The 16,288-nt window shown below is 45.0% G+C and overlaps 1 protein-coding gene across 3 annotated transcripts in view; it reads left to right on the top strand.

The window, feature by feature from the left end:
• Positions 1-16,288, top strand: part of MICU3 (mitochondrial calcium uptake 3) — a 177,725-nt gene that overhangs the window by 58,630 nt on the left and 102,807 nt on the right. For all 3 annotated transcript variants that reach the window (XM_088478741.1, XM_088478742.1, XM_088478743.1), the window contains exon 4: positions 9,360-9,438. In XM_088478741.1, coding sequence (XP_088334867.1) covers positions 9,360-9,438 — 79 coding nt within the window. The remainder of the gene's footprint in view (positions 1-9,359; positions 9,439-16,288) is intronic.

Here is a 16,288-nt window from a genome sequence, read left to right on the forward strand (position 1 = left end):
ACTGCTGTTTCTACGTCATTTTATGGAAAAAAAATGCTTGATACATAGGACCCTAAGGGGTCTATGTACTAAGCAGTGATAAGAGACAGTGAAAAGTGATAAGTAAGTGATAAGGTGCCAGCCAATCAGCTCCCAATTGCCATCTCACAGGCTGTGTTTGAAAAATGACAGTTGGGAGCTGATTGGCTGGCACCTTATCACAGACATATCACTTTTCACTCTGTCTCTTATCACTGCTTGGTAAATAGACCCCTAAATCTGAATCAAAACTTTTAGAGCTATTACTCAGGTATGGAAGTTAAAACACAAGAAGATTGTACTTACCTGCCCTCCTCAGGTTCTCTGTGTCACTTCTGTTCGGCTACCAGCATGACCCAATCACCTCCAGCAGAACAGGAGGAGGAAGGTAAGTGGTATAGAGGACAGAAGTTGAAGAAGAAAAGGGGTGGGGAAGAACAGTGGTTTGTGAAGGGCACAGGGAAGAGGTTGATGGTGGGGGGTAAATGGTAGAAGTATGTGTAGGGACAGATATAATAAGAGGAGTAATTGGAGACATATGCAAAGGATACATATATTGGGAGCTGGATGGGAATGTTGATATACTGGGGGGGATGGACGAACATATAAACATACACACTGGGGCTTAGGGGATGTGGACCTGGTGACGCACACACTGATGCTTGAGGGGGACATGGTGACGCACACACTGGGTCTTAGGGGATGTGGACATGGTGATGCACACACACACTGAGGTTTGGGGGGCCATGGTGACACACACACTGGGTCCTTGGGCGAGATGGGACACGGGCTTAGGGGATGTGGACATGATGACACACACACTGAGGCTTGAGGGGGGACATGGCAACGCACACACACTGAGGATTGGGGGGCCATTGTGATGCACACACTGGGTCCTTGGGGGTGATGGGACACGGGCTTAGGGGATGTGGACCTGGTGACGCACACACTGATGCTTGAGGGGGACATGGTGACGCACACACTGGGTCTTAGGGGATGTGGACATGGTGACGCACACACACACTGAGGTTTGGGGGGCCATTGTGATGCACACACTGGGCCCTTGGGGGTGATGGGACACGGGCTTAGGGGATGTGGACCTGGTGACGCACACATTGATGCTTGAGGGGGACATGGTGATGCACACACTGGGTCTTGGGGATGTGGACATGGTGACGCACACACACACTGAGGTTTGGGGGCCATGGTGACACACACACTGGGTCCTTGGGCGAGATGGGGCACGGGCTTAGGGGATGTGGACATGATGACACACACACTGAGGCTTGAGGGGGACATGGTGACGCACACACACACTGAGGTTTGGGGGGCCATTGTGATGCACACGCTGGGTCCTTGGGGGTGATGGGACACGGGCTTAGGGGATGTGGACCTGGTGACGCACACACTGATGCTTGAGGGGGACATGGTGACGCACACACTGGGTCTTAGGGGATGTGGACATGGTGACGCACACACACACTGAGGTTTGGGGGGCCATTGTGATGTACACACTGGGTCCTTGGGGGTGATGGGACACGGGCTTAGGGGATGTGGACCTGGTAACGCACACACTGATGCTTGAGGGGGACATGGTGAAGCACACACTGGGTCTTAGGGGATGTGGACATGGTGACGCACACACACACTGAGGTTTGGGGGGCCATGGTGACACACACACTGGGTCCTTGGGCGAGATGGGGCACGGGCTTAGGGGATGTGGACATGATGACACACACTGAGGCTTGAGGGGGACATGGTGACGCACACACACACTGAGGTTTGGGGGGCCATTGTGATGCACACACTGGGTCCTTGGGGGTGATGGGACATAGTGACACACAGACACTGGGGCCTGGGGGGGACATGATGACACACACACAGAGGCTTGGGGGAAACATGGTGGCACACACAGGGTCCTAGGGTAGAGGAATAGTGACACACACACACACACTGGGGCCTGGGGGGGGGACATGGTGTTGAATGTACTGGGCCCTTGGGGGGACAGGACATGATGACACACATACTTTAGCCTGTGGAGGAAAGGGAGACAGCTTTACAGTGAGTTACTATAGGAAGCTGAGAAGCTCAGCATAGGGACTGCAGCATCTGCAGAGGAAGCGCTGAGTCCCTATAGAAACAGAGATCAGGGTCATCATAGTTCAGAATTAAGGCACGGCAATCCTTCCCTGTCAGAGCCCGCCCCCACTCTTCGTCGGTACTCGCGGCTCCTGCTCCGCCCACACAGGCAGGCACCAATAACCAAGCCCATACAGACCGGACGGGACCTCCCTGCCATGGCACCCCTGTAAGTGTTCTGTGGTACCCCAGTATGCTGTGGCACACAGTTTGGGAAATGCTGCTTTAGGGTGTTGTGCATCAAGAAAGTTTGGGAACCACAGAAATAGGGGGAATAGAATAGAAATAGTTGAAATATAGAAACTGGCTTTCATAACTTAATATGCACAAAAGTTAGCCTGAAGCTGCTTTCCTGGATTTTTTTCAGAGGGCTTATTGCTTTTAATTGAATTTAATAAATACGACTTTGTAATCCTGTTATAATTTCTTCAAACATTGAAGAGAGGACTGCTAAATAATTCAGCTGCTACATTTTCATTTTTGTGCTGAACGTTTGCTCTAATGAATTATAAATATGTGTCTGATAATGGTAAAGTGCCCCTGAATGTCAGTGTGGAAATCAGCATCTGTCCCATTTGCTGGATGGATAGTCTGACAAATTGGAAAGAGGTGATGATGGGATTTGAGGCCTCCATCTACAGTGTGTCTGTTGTCAGCTCTGTAAATCAGTGAGTGTTCTCCGCAGTGCCAGAGCTCTGCCCATCTCCGCAGATGAAAGACATGTACAGAAGGACTCATTTATATTGGCTCTACATTATGTTTGTAGTACATAGGAAACCAGTTCTATTTTATAAGATGACCAAGCTTAGACAGACCATTACATTTACCTGGGGGCTCATTGATGGTCTCCCTGCCTTAGGGGGCTCTTTCACTTACTTAATAGAAGAAAGCTGTTCAATAAAATCTGTGTATTAATTACAGATTATGTGTGCAGTATATAATACTCGGATGATATCAACTTTATGAATCTTTTAGTTACATCTGTCTGATTTCTGATTGCAGAAAAAAGTTCTTCTTTTGGACTGGATTAAGCACATTCTTCCAATAACACTGTCTTTGATGGAAAAAATAATGTCTATATCTGGAACAATCACTCGAATCCGATATGCCATTCAAAGAGAAACTTAATGTTTGGAGATAGCGGCGCTTTGCATTTTAACAAAGGAGCACCACATAGTAACCCACAAATTATGGCAGGGGAATTGTCTTTGCAGATTCAGGACCTAGGGCCTGATTCAGACCCACTCGCGAGCGGCTGTCCGCTCGCAAGTGGGTCGATGTTATGGACTGAGCATGCGCACGACGGAGGGAGCTCCGTCGTGCGCATGCGCCAGACGCGACGAGCGAAGGAAAGTCCTTCGCTCGTTGTGTCCGATCAAAGGGGGCGTGCTGTCAATGTTGATTGACAGCACGCCCCCTTTGGTGGGCGTGCCGGGGGCGTGCCTCCCTGACGGGGGCGTTCCCACGGGAACGCCTCCCGTCAGAAGCCGGCCCACTGACATCACTAGTGATGTCAGTGGGAGTGATTTTGGCTCTGATAGAGCCAAAATCACTCCGGAGCTTGCGGTTGAAAACCTCAACCGCAGGCTCCGGCTCGCAAATTCGATGGTCGCGATGGTCTCGACCATCGCGACCATCACAATGCACGCTCGTATAGCCTGTGGGTGGTGACCCACAGCTATACGAGCGTCCAGGAGGACGCTCCATGAAAATGGAGCCCGGCCCTCATTCAGAGCGTGCGCTCTGCTCAGAGCGTACGGCTCTGAATGAGGGCCCTAGATGGCTTTAGAGTCACTGGGGAAAAGTTATTCCCAAAGGACAAGTTTTGCAATCCACAGCACATCTCTATATGTGTATTAGTGTATATTTGTATATGTGTCAACCAACTTTGCCCAAAGCTATGGTCATACTTGCACCCTATGGGGGAAATGTAATAGCCTGCGATTCTGGCGCATCTATAAGTTGGTTTTGCCTTTTAAATGATTGCCACTTGAAAACTTTGTGCAGACACCGGAAACTCGCAGATGCCTACAAGTCACAGACTCTTACATTTCCCCCCATGTGTGTGGTCATTGTGGATTGAGACTCTAAAGTACATATTTTGCTGAAATTAAAATTTCACTGCAACACACGGCCTACTAATACATTTTCCCCAACATTAATGTCCTACAATATTCATTTGTTCCAATATTTGTCTTTATGTAGATATATCTGTGCATTGAGTCTAGTAGCTGTATTGAGAAATTAGTCATTTTCAGGTGAACTACTGATGTCTACTATCTCCCTGGAGTTAAAAGGACCACTGGCTCCCAACAAAATCAGGGGCACCCATCATAATTATTCACAGTCTCCATCCTTTCATGATCATTTAAATATCTCATCCCACAAACTGAGATTGAACTTTTAATTGAGTTGCCCAGAAACATAAAAATCACTATTTTGGTAATCTTTTGCTCTCATGAACATTTGCAAGATACTGTGGCCCAGATTTATCACTTAGGGGTCTATTTACTAAGCAGTGTTAGGAGACAGAGTGAAAAGTGATAAGAAAGTGATAAGGTGCCAGCCAATCAGCTCCCAACTGTCATCTCACAGGCTGTGTTTGAAAAATGACAGTTGGGAGCTGATTGGCTGGCACCTTATCACTTTCTTATCACTTTTCACTCTGTGTCCTAACACTGCTTAGTAAATAGACCCCTGAGTGATATTCTTGTTATCACTCGTTACTAATCTTAAATGGTGCTCCAACCAATCAGCTCCTAACTGTCATTTGTCAAACACATGACAAGAATATCACTTGTTGATAAATATTGGCCTAAATGACTTTCCAGACATTCCACATGCCAGAGCAGCAGCTTTCTTATCACCAGTGCAGTAAGCAGTGGTTGCCCAGGGGCCCCGACACATAGGTACTTCACCAGCATGAGGGGGGGCAGTGTTACAAATCAAAAATTCTGTGTGGCATAATGTGATCTGGGGGCACTACAGTGTGTTTAACACATTTGTGGTGCTGGGGGTATTTACACATTATACTTTTAAATAACAGCGCCAGTATATCATATTGATAGTTTTATTGGTAGGGACCCCCACAAGTTAGTTGCCCTGGGGCCCCCACAAACCTTTATCCAGCCCTGCTTATCACACAAACACATACATTAGCCAGCATGTCTACACACACAACCTTCAAATGCAGATTCATTACATCACAACTACATTTGGACACTCCTGCAATACTTGCCCCTTACCTATTGTACCAGTAAAGTGTACAGAGGCATATCAGTACATATACCTATGAGCTGATGCTAACAGAATCTGTGTCCTGAAACATAACTATAATGCTAAACTCTCAACAGAGTGGCTGCACCAGAAGAATGTAGGCATCTTGGAATGAATGAATGGAAGTCATCACCTTAAGGAATAATTATAGTGCATTACGAAAATGCTGTAAAAGACTGAGTTGACTTTTTGGCACAATTTCCCTGTCTGCATTGTCTGTATACCATGGTGCCCATTTCCAGTGGAGCATGTTACATTTTTATCAGTTACATACAGTCCTGAATCCGATTGAGCATGCATTTCACTTGATGAAGACAAAACTGAAGGGAAAATGCCCCAAGAACAAGCAAGAACTGAAGACCTGTAGTAGAGGCCTGGCAGAGCATCACCAGGGATGAAACCCAGCATCTGGTGATGTCTATGCGTTCCAGACTTCAGGCTGTAATTGCCTGCAAAGGATTTGCAACAAGATATTCAAAAGTGAAAGTTAGATTTAGGATTTTTTTGTTTGTCCCATTACTTTTGGCCCCTTAAAAAGTGGGAGGCACATATAGAAACCGTTGTAATTCTTACACTGTTCACCTGATTTGGATTTAAATACCCTCAAATTAAATCTGAAAGTCTGCAGTTAAAGCACATCTTGTTTGTTTCATTTCAAAGCCATTGTGGTGGTGAATAGAGGCCAAAATATGAAAATTCTGTCAATGTCCCAATATTTATGCACCTGACTGTATTTATGCAAATAAATGATATCAATGCATAAACAAAGAATGTAAAAAAAAAACATTGTGGTTTGAGGCATTTTTCATGCAGTGATGGGAAAACGGTAAAATATAACCCATACATTTGATGTAAGCTCCAAAGCCCATATTATAAAGTACAGCTTTCATGCTTATAGTATGCACTGCCCCTCCATGCCCATTATATACTGTTGCCACTCTAGCTCCCTTAGGATACTTTTGCCACTTCCATGGCTACCCAGCGAGGCCCTTCAAGGCAAAGGCAAAGGGACAATGTTTAATATTTTGCATGAAACATACAAATATGACAAAATCAAAGATACTACTCTAGAGAAGAGGAGCTATTTCTCCTACAGGGCCTTCTTCTCTAGAGCAGTGCTTCTCAGGCCCACTCCTCTGACACACTAACAGTGCATGGTTTCCATATCTCCTTGCTTGGTCTCCACCTAACCTCCCTTAGAGTTCAGGTTTCTGCTCTGTCAATCTGGTTCCAGCAAAGGATTGCTCCCCTGCCTGATGTTAGAACATTCTCTCACGGGGTTCTCCATCTTCAACCTCCTTTTGTAGCTCTGTGGGATTTGTCCTTGGTTCTCAGGGACCTCTGTTTGAACCTCTGGACTTGGTAGACCTAAAGTGGCTGACAGCAAAGATTCTCTTTTTCCTCGCTATTTCCTCTGCCCACAGGGTATCTGATTTGGTAGTGCTCTCCTGTCACTCCCCATTCTTGATCTTTCTTCTGGACAGAGCTGTCCTCTGTACTAGGGCTGGGTACCTCCCTAAAGAGGTTTCCTTGTTCCATTTAAATGAAGATATTGTGGTTCCAGCCTTCCAGTCCTCGGATCTTTCTGCAGGTGAAGCATGCTTGGATGTGGTTCATGCTCTTCGGATGTATGTGGATCGTACTAAATCCTTGAGGAAATCAGATTCTCTTTTTGTATTGTATGGCTTGCACAAGCGAGGCTGGCCATCTAACAAACAGACTCTGGCTCATTGGCTCCACATGACAATCTCTCAGGCCTACATGCAAGCTGATCTTCATGTTCCAAACAGGGTTACAGCACATTCTACTCGGTCTGTGGGACCCTAATGGGCAGTTTGATGTGGCGCTACTGCTGAACAGCTGTGCAAAGTGGCCATGTGATTCTATGCCTTTGATACCTTTGCCTCCCAGGATTCTTCCTTTGGGCATCGGATTCTCCTTTCTGCTCAGGAGTATCCTCACTCTTAGGGAAACTGCTATGGGACATTCCTATGCTATCCCTATGGATCCCCTGTGGACCCTGAAGAAGAAATTAAGATTTATGGTAGACTTACAGTACCTTTGTTAACTCTTATTTCTTCACCTCCTCCGCTACCTCTCTTCTTCTGCCTACTCCCATCTTGCCCACCTCCTTAATCTCTCCCTCTCTTCTGGCACTGTTCCTTCTGCATTCAAGCATGACCTTGTCTCCCCCTCTTAAAAAACCTAACCTTGATCCTAACATTCTCTCTAACTACCGACCCATCTCTCTCCTCCCTTTTGCCTCCAAACTCCTTGAGCATATTGTTTACAACCGCCTCACCACATTTCCTCACATGCCCTCCTTGACTTTTCAATCTGGTTTCCGTTCTCTCCACTCCACTGAAACTGCTCTCACGAAAGTCAGCAACGACCTCCTTGCTGCCAAATCCAAGGGCCACTACTCCCTGCTCATTCTCCTAGACCTCTGGTGCTTTTGACACTGTGGACCACCCTCTACTGCTGCATATCCTTCACTCCCTTGGTCTACGTGACACTGCTCTCTCCTGGCTGTCCTCCTACCTCTCTGACCGTTCCTTCTCTGTTTCCTCTCATGATGACTCCTCCCCACCACAGCCTTTTACAGTCGGAGTTCCCAAGGTTCTGTTCATGGACCTCTCCTATTCTCTCTCTATACGTCCTCTCTAGGTAAACTCATCTGCTCTGTTGACCTCCATTATCATCTCTATACTGATGATACTCAGATCTACCTTTCCTCACCTGATCTTTCCCCCTCTCTACTGACTCGTATCTCTAACTGTCTCTCTGCTATCTCTTCCTGGATGTCCCAGCGATTTCTCAAACTTAATATGTCTAAGACTGAGTTGATCGTCGTCCCACCCTCCCACATAACATCATGTCCCACTATTTCTTTATCAATAGATGGCATAACTATCTCATCTAGTCCGAAACTGCGTTGTCTTGGAGTCATTCTGGACTCATCCCTCACCCTCAAACCACACATTCAGAATCTCTCGCAGTCCTGTCGTTTCCATCTCAAGGATATTTCCAAGATCAGACCTTTTCTCACCCAGGATGCCACCAAAATCCTCATACATTCACTGGTTTACTACTGTAACCTTCTTCTATCTGGCCTTCCCAAATCCCATCTCTCTCCTCTCCAGTCTGTTCTGAACGCTGCTGCTCGGCTCATCTTCCTCTCCAAACGCTTTACATCTGCCTCCCCTCTCTTACAAGCCCTCCAAAGGCTCCCCTTCCCTTTCAGAACCCAATTCAAGGTTCTCACACTCACTTACAAAGCCCTCAACCATTCCTCTGCCATTTACCTCTCTGATCTCATCTCCCTTCACTCTCCTGTCCGCCCTCTTCGTTCACTTAATACACTCCGCCTTTCATGCCAATTGATTACTGCCTCCCGCTTCCGCCTTAAAGATTTTGCCCGTGCTGCTCCCCACCCACACAGTACTATACGCCCCTCGTACAGAAGGAGAATGCATGTAAAAGCAAATATCTGCACCAGATTCTCTTCTATGTAATGAAGTCATGTCTGCATTGATGCTTGCCTATTAGACGAGGCGGCATTAAGAGTAAAGCGGCATGCCAATAATCATCACTCTCATTGGTGCTTTTTCCAAAGACAGTCATTGTTGGCATATATTATTTCTAATCATAGCCAGCCTGACTGCAAATGATGATTGAAATAATAACAATTAATAATAATAAAATTAATTGGTTATTTGTAGAGTACTTTGTTTCCTGAATAGGACTCAGATAACTTTATATAATTGCAGAAGGTGAGCACGCTCAGCTGCTGCCCTATGTAATCATACACATCTGTCCCTGCCCCCATTGGACAAGATGAGTCAGATTTAGAAGTACAGTATATGTCTCTAGCAATACGCATTAATGATTGCTCATTCTCATTGTGAAATGTTTCTCTATTATAGGACCTGAATCAGATTCTATTAGACACACCTCCAGTATGGAAGGGGTCATCCAGACTCTTTAGAACTCTTGAAGATAAAGGTAATAATTATATTCTGTGTGTATTCTAACATATATAATTATTTGCTTTTCCTAGAGCAAATCATGCCTAGGTAATTGGTGCGGGATGCCGACACTCGGGATCACAGCAGTCAGAATCCTGACGCCGGCACCTCGACAGGTTTAGGATTACAACAACTTTCGGTCGTTAGCATAACCCTCCCCCTCTCCCCATCCCTAACCCTCTCTCCCCGGTGCCTTACCCCAACCCCCCCCTCTAGTGCCTAAACCTGACCTCCCCCTTCCCGCACCCTAAACCTAACCCTCCCCTCGGTATCTATAGGGGCCCATATACTACCGATGGATCGCCTCGATTCTGCAGCCTGGCATTGCAGGATCAGTGAAATCCAACAGGTTGGATTTCACAGATTTTCCGATCATGACTAATATGTGATCGCGATTTGCACATCGGTGAAATTTAACATGGAGAATTTCACCGATCCTTCGACAGATCACTGAACATCGGTGTCCGCTGGTCGGCATTTAGGTGTTTCCGATCAGATCAAAGGATCGCGCGACTGGTCGGTAGGTGTATGGGGACCTTACGCGCCAGACACTATGGTCAGAACTGCGTACGCAGAGGCTACTCAGACTAATGATAGAGTGATTGACAGGATGTGCCGTTTGTGGTTGGTGATGGGGGCGGGGGGGGGGAGAGGGGTCGGGCGAATGCAGGCGTGCCAGTGCATTTCAACGCCGATGCATGGGCGTGCATAAATTATCCACTGAGCTACCAGACACCTCCTGAGTACTCATAGCGTGCGCAGAAGTTAGCAATTCCTGAGTGAGGTCTGGGCTTCCTTAACTCTGCGTCTGAGTCCGATGTTACTCGATGTTACTGATAGTTTCGATATGTTGGGCAAGTGTACGGATGTGAGTAAGGGGAAGTGGGAGCCCTTATGCCAGGCTGCATCCGCAATGCGAATGCAAACATTTACATGTCACCGCTGATATTAGCATCGCAGTTGTGTGCGTATAAGCAGAATAGCGATCTTTGCTGAATCAGCCCCTCTATGCTGACCACACAAACTGATATAGAAAATTGACAGATCCGTTTTTTTAGTGGTTGGGTCAATAGGACGCATCTAATTGTGCCAATACCAGCAGACATAGAACAATCACTGTCACCGGCCAGCTACAGTTTTGCTTGGGAGCCGTAATACGTATGGATGCTTGGCTATATGAAGGGATCAAATTTAATCTAAAAGGGCCAACTCTGTGGGACACTGCTTGCAATATGGGAATCGGATAAGGTTATTATACACTTTGATAATATTACACAAGGTGTATGATCTATTTCTTTTGCCCCTTAAAGCTGTCTCCCAAAGCTGCAACAACAGCTGTACCAAACTTGTTGTAGATATAACAGCTTAAACCTTAGCTGCTCTTTGAAGTACCTTGTTGTCGGTCTGCGTGTTTTAAAGTTCTGTTTTGTTTTCATAACAGTGAATTAACTACATAAGAGGAATTGGTAAAATACCTGTTATTATAGGATACTGTATTTTATCCCCCTCCCATCCAATAAAGTATGACAGCTCTGACATGAATGGCCTCTGATAGCCATGCCTTCATCGTGCTCTGCAGATGTGTGAACAATCCCTGCTGTTTCCAATCTGTCACTTACTGGCACTAGTACTATTCTGCTTCCAAACACCTGAGAGCAGCCCTCTCTTTACTTTCATGCCAACAAGATGTTATTCTTTTCCTTGTTGTGTTAGGATATTTCTATTGATTGGACTGTAAAATCACAGCACATTCATAGTGTATATTAGCTGCGTGTTAGATTCTGCATGGAAGCATACCAGAGGTACCGTAAGGGCTCGTGCTCACTGTGTTTGTGATTATCTATAGGCAGCTTTTACCTCTGAATAATATTAACATTCTAGCTCTGATGCATATTCTCATACGGTTCTATGGGGTTTAAAAGAAAAACTCTCCAAAATGTATATCGGCATTTTGTAATTCTGAGGTAAATTTACTAAAATGGATTTGAGCTCATGGTAACTGTTCATATAAATTACTTTACTGAAATATACTAACATAAACTGTATATCAGTTATTGTTTTGTTATTTCTAAAATATTAAATTGAAGCATAAAAATTAAACCCATGTTTTGCATTTTTTGTGTCAGACCTGCACCTTTCCGGATTGCTGGATGATCGATATCGATCATCCAGCACACCACCAACCCGCCAACGATCAACGATCGCGGGTCCCTATAGTAACCTGGTTGATATCGCATCGCAGGTCGTTGGTGGGTTGGAAGGGACAAAAAAATGCACGATATGAACGATAACGATATGATCTATATTGTTATCGTTCATATTGTGCATATTAATCGTCCCGTGTGTACACACCATAAAGGAAATTAATAGATTAATAACTGTAAGGGTTATATTTACTGAAGTACGGGTATATAAAAGTAGAAGATGTTGCCCATAGCAACCAATCAGATTCTACTTAACATTTATCTACAACCTTCTAGAAGACAATAGCAGGTTAATATGGGCAACATCTCCACTTGTAAATACCTGAACTTTAGTAAATATACTCCTAAGTGTATCTGATTTAATAAATTGCTAATTTCCCTGTTCATAACATTAGTGAGTCAAACGTGAAGCATTTTATTTTGAGTGAAGAAAGTTTAGGCTCCCTTACATATATGGCCTCTTAATTTAGTCCACATTAGTGGTCAATTTGTAATTCCTGAGCATGAAAGTGATTATCTCGCCACACATTCTAGCATGTTAGTGATGTCATGCTGTGGGGGCTTCCACTTTCTGCAATCACTGTCCATTCTAGCTCATTGTGACTCATGTCCACTGTGTTGCTCCGTGTATCATATCTGAAAATGAAGAAATCTTTACATGTTTCAAGCCAAATTGAGTTATTATCCGATAATGATAATTTGCACCTCACCAGTGCGTGTCCTAGCCTGTGTACACATCTAACATCACTCTAATACTGCCAAAGTTTTTATTTGTTGTTGTTTTTTTATTATTTTATATTAGCCATTAAGAATACTTGAGGCTGTAGCCCTCAATGCTCTTTTATTTCACAGCATAGAATCTTCATATCCAATAGCAAGGAAGCGGTATGAAATACCGCCGGCCGCATGGCCGGGAGTTCGAAACCCGGCAGCGTCAGGCAGACAAATGAAGAGACCGCGGGAACCCGACAGCGCTGGAAATCCCGATTGTCCATAGGTGAGTACTTACTAACCTAACCCCCCTAACCCTCCTTAGGGGTGCCTAACCCTAACCTCCCACCCTGTGCCTAACCCTAATCCCCCCTCTAAGTGCCTAAACCTAACCCCCCCCCCTTCCGCGCTGCCTAAACCTAAGTCCCCCGGGGGGGTGCCTAACCCTAACCCTCCCTCCCCCTAGCCTAACCCTAACCCTCCCGGGGGGGTGCCTAACCCTAAGTCCCCCCGGGAGCCCCTAACCCTCCCCCCCACGGCTGTCCGCTCGCGGCGCCCGGCATCCCTTTGATCGGGATGCCGGGCGCCGGTCTCCCGGCGTCGGAAAAATGACAGGCGTCTAGATATAGACGCCTGTCATTTAACCCTCGCCGGGATAAAGCAGTCGGGAAGCCGGCTGTCGGACTTAAGTCAGCCGGCTTCCCGATTGCATTCCCAATAGCAATAACAATAATAATGATTAATACTAAAACAAAAATAGCACTTTAACCACATTTTATTTCCTCATCAACACGTTTCGCCAGCTGCTGGTTAAGCATCATGGGAAATGCAGTTCAGGAACAGATGAAGGTGGAACATGCCTGGTATAAGCCAGTGCAGTGCGGGCCCTTTAGATTTAGAACATCTACATTAGGATGCTCTGAAGTGTTAATTCTATAATAAAAATGCAGGCTGGCAAATAAGACGATGATCCCTTTAGCCGTCAAATCAAAACTGAACCCCTGCAGTCAGAGGTGAATGTTGTCCACGGTGATCTAAAGCACTGAGAAGCCACATTCACTATGCAAAGTAATTATGTGGCCTAAGTGGAATGTAGTCAAAATGTTGACAATCACAATGTTGACACTTAAAAAGACTGACACCGTAATATGGAGTGTCACAATGTCAACATGGTTAAAATGTTAACACTTGAAAAAATGTTAACCCAGTTAAATGTTTTTAGGGTTGGGGTTAGGATTAGCGTTAGGATTACTGTTAATGTTAAAATTGGGGGTCAGTATGTACCTGCCTACATGTTGACAGCGAAACACGTGTTGAGTCCCCTTCTGATACCTTTGTGCTCACAAAGGATCCCCCTGCAGCACGAACTCTGATCACGATGGGATCTTTACTACGATATTTACACCTGGTATGTAGTCGGGAAGCCGGCGGACCTAATCCCGACAGCCGGCTTCCCGACTGTCATATCCTGGCAAAGGTCTAAAGACAGGCGTCGATATACATCGCGATCGAAGGGACGCCGAGCGCGGATAGCCGCGGGTGGGGGAGGGTTAGGTTTAGGGTTCCTGGGAGGTTTAGGCTAGGGGAAGGGGGATTAGGGTTAGGCACCCCCGGGGGGAGTTTAGGGTTAGGCACCCCCCCGGGGGACTTAGGTTTAGGCAGCGGGGAAGGGGGGTTAGGTTTAGGCTCTTAGAGGGGGGATTAGGGTTAGATACTGGGGGGGAGGTTAGGGTTAGGCACCACTAAGGGAGGGTTAAAGTTAGGGGGTAGAATTAAGTTAGCTAATACTTATCTGAGGACGATCAGGATTTCCACTGCTGCCGGGATGCTGGTGTCGGGATTCCAACCGCCGGACATGTGTCCGGCGATAAATCATACCAATTCCCTAAACCTATCTACCCCTTTATTGTTTCAGCAATACTTTCACCAGAGGAGCATACGTCATACCACCCAGCAATGCCTTGCACTATGGTGTACTGGTATTAGTGAGCTCTGACAGCAGATACCGATCTACTTTATCTTTCACTGTGTCTGTGCTGGTGACGCTCATCTCACACTATACTGCCTCGGCATAACAAGGGGAAGCAGATCACCACATACACATAAGTACCAAGGTTCTGCAATTTCCATCATCTGCATTATCATTGGACATTGTATAGGGTGTGTATTGTCATAGCCTGACTCTACCACTGAATCAATACCTTTCCCTATATGGTCTTCATCAATGTGATATTTATTGTTATAAACAGATACATCGGTTTGTGGTGCTATTTAACATTTTTGTATTTCCACATTTTTGAAACCTTTTATCCTCTCTTATATCGCCCACTTCTCTTTTGCTTCAATTGCTGTGGTTATGCTTAAACTTTACCCCACACACACATCTCTTTGTTTTACCTTATTGCTCCTCACTTTTGGATAGTAGTATTTACTGTGATATACAGTATTATGATGTTTATCAGTGTGGATAAAAACCTCCATTTTTAATGATGTTGATTAAAAGTTACATATTATACTTATATTGATCTTCAGACTTTTCAGAGTTGTGTCACTTCTTGTAGTGTTTTTGTCCTTTGATGACATATTGAACATTTCGGCATGATGGCGTCTATATAATGACTGTCGACATGGTAATTGTGGAGAAAACGTAGTGATCGCACCCAAAGTATCTGCCTTGTCCTTATAAAGTGCCAGGAAATAGGAACTTCCCTGTTCTGCTGTATCTCACTTACATAGATACATGTTTCAGTGGACAGAAAGGAGTTAATGTGTCTGCCTTTCTCGTCTTCCATGTCCCCATTTGTTGTCAGCTATGACAATTACAAAAAAAAACTTTCCAAGAAATCTATCCTTGGAGCCATGAGACAGCCAAGTTCAAACAGAGCTATTTGCTTATCATGCAGTGCAGGTGATTAACACGCTTTGCTGTACTTTATTTGGTGTATCCAGACTCCTCTCATTTCAGATCTTTGAAGATGCAAAGCCCGTGTGCTGTGCATATTTAGGCGGTGGGGAACTTTCTGTACTCTGGCCAAATACCTGTGCTGGGATGAAACCTGTTAATCCTGGTGTTGAGTTTCAAACCAGAGCAAGTCTCCACAAAATAGCAAAGGAGGCTCCCCCAAAACAAAGCGCCTTTAGAAAGGTATGAAAAAATGTTGACATTCTCCTTAGCCTCTTGGACACAGATAGACAGTTGTATGTGATTCCCCCTGATTATCACGGACAGATTTAAGTCAAAGAGAGGCATTGTGTTTCATTTCTTGAAACAAAACTTTTTTTTCTTTTTTCTTTTTTTTCTTAAAGCATTTTCTTCCCTTTGGATTTTTAAGCCTTAACTACATTCATCAAAGCGTTAAGCTAAGCAATTCAGTGCATGGTTTTGAATCACTAAAGAAAAGCAATACCATTATATTAAAGTAAGTGCAAGCTTTGTGTCATACTTAGAGATACTAATCACACTTTGGGATAAGCAAACCTGCTGGATGTTTTCACAACATTTTTATACATAAATGCTCTTGTCAGTCACTTGACAAGGAAATCTCTTGAAGCACAAGCATTATGTGCAGTACAGACATACTAGCCTTGTTATGGTCTGCTAGGGGGCTTTGGGCTTAGCACACTTCTCAATGGCCTCATAGCTTTGATCCGGAAAATAAAAGTCTGACCTTTCCTGCAAGAGTTGCCCACACACTAAGAGTTAGGGTCCTCATTGTACGTGTGAACTCAGCGATGGCGCTAGGAGCATCTCATTAGGCTTTTCTACAACATAATTCATTTTTTCAAAATGCACCTACAGTATTAGCATGAAGACTTCATAAAAGGTCCTCTTATCGATATTCAAATACTTACAGTTGCATCTGGATAAATTTTACTACATTTGATAGTTAATTCCCAAGCTTCCTTTTTGTT

This window comes from Taudactylus pleione, unplaced genomic scaffold (genome assembly GCF_031769625.1).
Source record: "Taudactylus pleione unplaced genomic scaffold, aTauple2 ptg000218l, whole genome shotgun sequence".
NCBI lineage: Eukaryota > Metazoa > Chordata > Amphibia > Anura > Myobatrachidae > Taudactylus > Taudactylus pleione.